This window comes from Phragmites australis, chromosome 8, assembly GCF_958298935.1.
Source record: "Phragmites australis chromosome 8, lpPhrAust1.1, whole genome shotgun sequence".
NCBI classification, from domain to species: Eukaryota; Viridiplantae; Streptophyta; class Magnoliopsida; order Poales; family Poaceae; genus Phragmites; species Phragmites australis.
Window position 1 is genome coordinate 6,487,498 of NC_084928.1, and position 5,695 is coordinate 6,493,192.

At 55.8% G+C, this 5,695-nt stretch overlaps 1 protein-coding gene across 1 annotated transcript; it reads left to right on the plus strand.

The window, feature by feature from the left end:
- The first annotated feature begins 419 nt into the window (after nt 1–419).
- On the plus strand, nt 420–4,554 carry LOC133926463 (homeobox-leucine zipper protein ROC8-like). Its single transcript, XM_062372416.1, has 10 exons — nt 420–1,055; nt 1,166–1,283; nt 1,415–1,600; nt 1,724–2,188; nt 2,280–2,378; nt 2,457–2,666; nt 2,783–2,963; nt 3,049–3,311; nt 3,437–3,526; nt 3,614–4,554. The coding sequence occupies exons 1-10, from the start codon at nt 961–963 to the stop codon at nt 3,992–3,994; spliced, it is 2,088 nt and encodes a 695-aa protein (XP_062228400.1). The 5' UTR covers nt 420–960; the 3' UTR covers nt 3,995–4,554.
- The last annotated feature ends 1,141 nt before the right edge of the window (nt 4,555–5,695 follow it).

The following is a 5,695-nucleotide window of genomic DNA, read 5'->3' on the forward strand; positions in this document are numbered from 1 at the left end:
ACTACCCTTGCAATCATAAATACATATTATTTAAAAAAAAAGTTAGATCAAAATTTTAGAACTTTGACTAAAAATATCTTTTACAATATTTAGTTTAGAAATCTTAAAATCATATATGTAGAGTTATCTTAAACATGTTTTCATAATGTCAAAATTTTAATGGATTTTATAAATATATTATAATAAAAATAGTAGTGAAAATTATATATTAAATATTATATCTTATTTAAATAATATATATTTATGATGGAAGAAGAGTAGTACTGTTAAGTGTCGCAGTCTAAATGCTAGCACTACCATTAAAAAAAGGAAGAAAAAAATTGCTGGCCTTCCAGTCGTCGAGTTTGCAGGTGCAGAGTGAGGAATCTGATGAGGAAATGCGGCATGCAGACCAGACCCGTTTGGCCTTAAATGGCTCCAGCTGTTCTCCCGTCCAAACCCAACAGAGGCGCTGTAGAGAGAGAAAGAGAGAGGCCATGGCCTCAACGGGCGCCCTGCCCTCCCCTGCTTAAAAACCTCGGCCCTTTATTGGCTCGCACCGGTTACTACTGCTACTGATACACTACCGCTGCTCCTCTCTCTATCCTACGAGAGCCGGAGGAAGAAAGATTGGCAGGAACAGTGCAAGACCAAGAAGCGGGTGTGGAGGAGAGAGACAGAGTGAGAAAGTGTAGCTGTTGGGTGTGGAAACGGAGGAGGGCGAGCAAGAAGGGAAACAAGGTGCAAGGGAAACAGAGGGGGAATGGCGTGAAGCATGGCTGGACCCAAGATTTCGCGAGATCTTGCCTATTCTGCGACGTTGATCTGGAGTTGGGAGGTTACCACCTCGGCGCCGTCTTGCTCCTGCTCATCTTGCATAAATAGGAGCAGGGAGCGAGGCTACAGCGCAGTACAGAGATCCCTCCTCCTCCCCCTGCAGCTGTAGAGCAAGCGGGCGAGAGAGGAAAAGGTTGGTAGGAAATGGATTTCGGCGACGAACCTGAGGGCTCCGACAGCCAGCGGCGGCGGAAGCGGTACCACCGCCACACCCCTCGCCAGATTCAGCAGCTCGAGGCGTACGCTCTTCTCTCTTGTTTTTTGTTTCTTCCTTTGTGTCCCTTGTGGCGTTGTTCATGGCGGCGGCGGCGTCGTGGTCGATGGAATGTGATGGTGTCCACGCGTGCAGGATGTTCAAGGAGTGCCCCCACCCCGACGAGAACCAGCGCGCGGCACTGAGCCGGGAGCTCGGCCTGGAGCCGCGCCAGATCAAGTTCTGGTTTCAGAACCGCCGCACCCAGATGAAGGTACGAAGAGTCTCGAGTTTCCTTGATTTTTTTTACGATGTTGCCGTGTTCCATTTCAATTTTTCTCTTCTGTTTGTGATGGATTTCTTGATGAATGACGCGCTTGTGTTTGTGCATGAATGGTGTTGCAGGCGCAGCACGAGCGCGCGGACAACTGCTTCCTGCGCGCCGAGAACGACAAGATCCGGTGCGAGAACATCACCATGCGCGAGGCGCTCAAGAACATCATCTGCCCCAACTGCGGCGGCCCGCCCGTCGCCGAGGACTTCTTCGACGAGCAGAAGCTCCGCATGGAGAACGCCCACCTCAAGGAAGAGGTAATCATGACTTAATCAAGGAGGGCGCTGTTTCCGGCGACGTCCTCGCCGGTCTGTGTACGTATATGGTGTATTTTTGTACGTCTCTGACGTTCGTCTTGGGTGCCAACCTGATGCGCGCAGCTGGACCGCGTGTCGAGCATCACGTCCAAGTACCTCGGCCGGCCGTTCACGCAGATGCCGCCGGTGTCGACGATGTCCGTATCGTCGCTGGACCTGTCCGTCGGCGGGCTGTCCGGGCAGGGGCTCGGCGGGCCATCTCTGGACCTTGACCTCCTCAGTGGGTGCTCGTCCGGGATGCCGTTCCACATGCCGGCTCCCGTGACCGAAATGGAGCGGCCCATGATGGCCGAGATCGCCGCGCGTGCCATGGACGAGCTCATCCGGCTCGCGCAGGCCGGCGAACACATCTGGGTCAATGGCGCGCCCGGCGACGCGCGGGAGACGCTAAACGTCGCCACCTACGACAGCCTCTTCGCCAAGCCCGGCGGCGCGTTCCGCCCGCCCGACATCAACGTCGAAGCGTCCAGGGACTCGGGGCTCGTGTTCATGAGCGCCGTCGCGCTCGTCGACGTCTTCATGGACACGGTACACATTCCCGTTCGTCTTCTGGCGGTGTGCCTTCAGTCTGCTCGCGCCCATGTCGTGTCGCACTGATGATTGATTGCTGTTGTTGCAGAACAAGTGGATGGAGTTCTTCCCTGGCATCGTGTCCAAGGCGCACACCGTTGATGTCCTCGTAAACGGCTTGTGCGGGCGGAGCGAGTCCTTGATCATGGTAATGCCGTCGAATCCTTTGATAAAAATAGTTCTTGTGATCATTGGAAGAATCTAATGGCGTGGTGTCGTCGTGCAGATGTACGAGGAGCTGCACATCATGACGCCAGTCGTCCCGACGCGCGAGTTCAGCTTCCTCCGCTACTGCAAACAGATCGAGCAGGGCCTGTGGGCCGTCGTCGACGTCTCCGTGGAGGGGCAGCGCGACGCGCACTACGGCGTGCAGTCGCGCTCCCGCCAGCTGCCGTCGGGGTGCCTCATCGCCGACATGTCCAATGGCTACTCCAAGGTCACGCGGCTCATGCCCCTGTTCTGATTGCTCCACGTGCACATGCATTGCCCTGTGCGGTGCTAGTGCTGTGCTACAATGGTGTTCCTTACACGTCGCGCGCATTGTTCTTGCAGGTGACCTGGGTCGAACACATGGAGATTGAGCAGATGCTTCCGATCAACGTACTCTACCGCAACCTCGTGCTGAGCGGCGCCGCGTTCGGGGCGCACCGGTGGCTCGCCGCTCTACAGCGCGCGTGCGAGCGCTTCGCGTCCTTCGCCGCGCTCGGCGTGCCGCACAACGACCCGGCCGGAGGTACACACGTTGAGAATTCCGTCGATATAATATAATCCATGCATAAACCTGAGCATCTTGGCTCACGTGTTCTTGTGATTGGCAGTGACGCCGGAAGGGAAGCGGAGCATGATGAAGCTGTCGCAGCGGATGGTGAGCAGCTTCTGCGCGAGCCTGAGCTCGTCGCCGCTGCAGCGATGGACGCTGCTCTCCGGCACCATGGACGTGAGCGTTCGCGTCTCCACGCACCGAAGCGCTGACCCGGGCCAGCCCAACGGGTTCGTCCTCAGCGCCGCCACCTCCATCTGGCTGCCCGTCCCCTGCGACCACGTCTTCGCCTTCGTCCGCGACGAGAACGCGCGCTCCCAGGTAAGCCCGGCCGCCTGTCCATCCGGGGTCCGGACACATCACATCACATCTCCTCACCCGCGCCCGCGTCGCGCTCGCCATTTAACACTCGGGGCCTTGATGTTGCCTTGCCATTGCTTCCGCAGTGGGACGTCCTGTCGCACGGCAATCAGGTTCAGGAGGTGTCGCGCATCCGCAACGGCTCCAATCCCGGCAACTGCATCTCCTTGCTGAGAGTGAGCAATCAATCTCAGACGTGTTGTTGAACTAATCATTTCGATGTGTTGTTGATGATCTTGACGATGATGTTGTGTTTGTCGAAGGGCCTGAACTCGAGCCAGAACAGCATGCTGATCCTGCAGGAGAGCTGCACGGACGCGTCGGGGTCGCTGGTGGTGTACTCGCCGATCGACATCCCGGCGGCGAACGTGGTGATGAGCGGCGAGGACCCGTCGAGCATCCCGCTGCTTCCTTCGGGCTTCGCCATCCTGCCGGACGGCCGATCGTGGTCCGGTGCGGGCGCGTCCAGCAGCACCGGCCAGCTCGCTCCCCCGCCGGGCTGCGTCGTCACCGTCGCGTTCCAGATCCTCGTCAGCAGCCTGCCATCCTCCAGGCTCAACGCCGAGTCAGTCGCCACCGTCAACGGCCTCATCAGTACCACCGTGCAGCAGATCAAGGCCGCCCTCCACTGCCCCGGCCATTGATCTTGATCCACCATCTCATCACCGTGCCTCACCTCACCTCGCCAAGCCAGCCGCCGCCGCCTCAGTGACCGACGAGAGTTCGTTGGCCCGTTGAATGCTCGCATTCATGGACTCCACCTGCCGCTGCTCCCGAAGCTGACGCAACTCCCTCTCCCCCCTCCATCAACCCATCCATGAATCCATTACCATAATAGTTCCTTCTTTAGATTCCGTGTCCTTTTCTTTTCGTTTCCCTTACTTAAATTTGCAGGATTTCATCAAGTTTTCTTAGGCATTCGTTCGTGCGCCAGGATCGAAGGCTTTGAGACCGAGGGAGTCAAGAACGCACCATGCTACCTTGTCCCTTTCCTCTCGCTGCAACCATGCATTTCTCCACAGCTCCAATTCCCATCTCTCTCCCCCTCCATCCTTGTCATCTCGCCATTGTCGTTGGTGCCGCAGCAGAGGATGAATGGTTCGGGTATTGACTTCTGTCCATTAATGTAAAGCCTTAAATGAACATTCATTTCGATTATAAGTGGAAAGGGAAAAGAAGTTCTGGTAAAAGCTGTGCGATGTTGCGTTCATGCCCCCTGCTTCCTTTTCCGGGTCGCGCTATTACAGGAGTGCCAGTTCTAATTGCTCTCTGCCTGTCGTATCTCGCTGTCATCGCCGAGCGATGGCAACGGCCTAGACTGGCAGGCCTCTCTCTTCTTGTCAAGAAACCGACTCGTGAGGTGGCACGTCCGCTGCGGCGTCCGTCACGGCAGCGGAGCGGCCGATTTGGACGCGGCGGACGTGCGATTTAAGCGCGCGCAGTCGTAAGTGGGTGGCACACATCACCGTGCTGATTCCCAGCGACGGCCGCTTTAATACGGTGGTTGGCCGGGGCGCCAGCCCCCCCCCCCCCCCCCTACGGCAGCAGGATGGGAACGGCATCAGTCGTACTCCGCGGCAACAGCAGTGCAATTGCGCGTGTTTTTGGACCGTCCGATCTCGTGTTCGACGGTCAAGATCATGGACCAAAGAATGCTATACAACAGTCTGATTGTTTTTGTGTGATGGAAATAGTTTATCAAATTTACGACCATGGACTCGTTTGAGATTCATGCGATGCATCTAGGGTGGACGGTTGATCGGACTAGGGCTTTCGGGTTCACCATGCCTCCCTGGTCTTAATAGAAGGCCGGGGTGGGCAGGTGGTAGTAGTGACAAGGCGGAAGTGGTGCTACCACTTGTGGATCATAGGAAGGAGATAGCTTGTGGATCGTAGGAAGGAGATAGCTTGTAGAAATCGACATGAGAAAATAGTAATGAGGTGGAGGTGGTGGATCAGCGACAATGGACACCAAAGAGAAGGAAGGAGGTTTGACAACAATGATGGTGGTGGTGGTGCAGCAAAGTACGAGACAGGAGGCGGCAGGAGCGACCTTATCTACTGGCAGCACACTGAGTCGTGGCAGTAGAGACAAGGTGTAGGGTTCAGTAGCTAGATTACAAGAAAAAGTATAGACTGCACACTAGACACTCTAAAAAACAATAGACCCGACCTATCACGTAATTTTCCCAGCTCACAGTTCGTGCCACGGATCTAGGCTCAAGCGAGATCAAGGTTGGCCTAGCATTCTTGCTGGTACATGTGAGCACTTTCCCCACGCTATAGTGTAGAGAGGCGATTTTATAGGAGACCATCGATTTGCAGCTAGATCGGCCCCCTCTCTT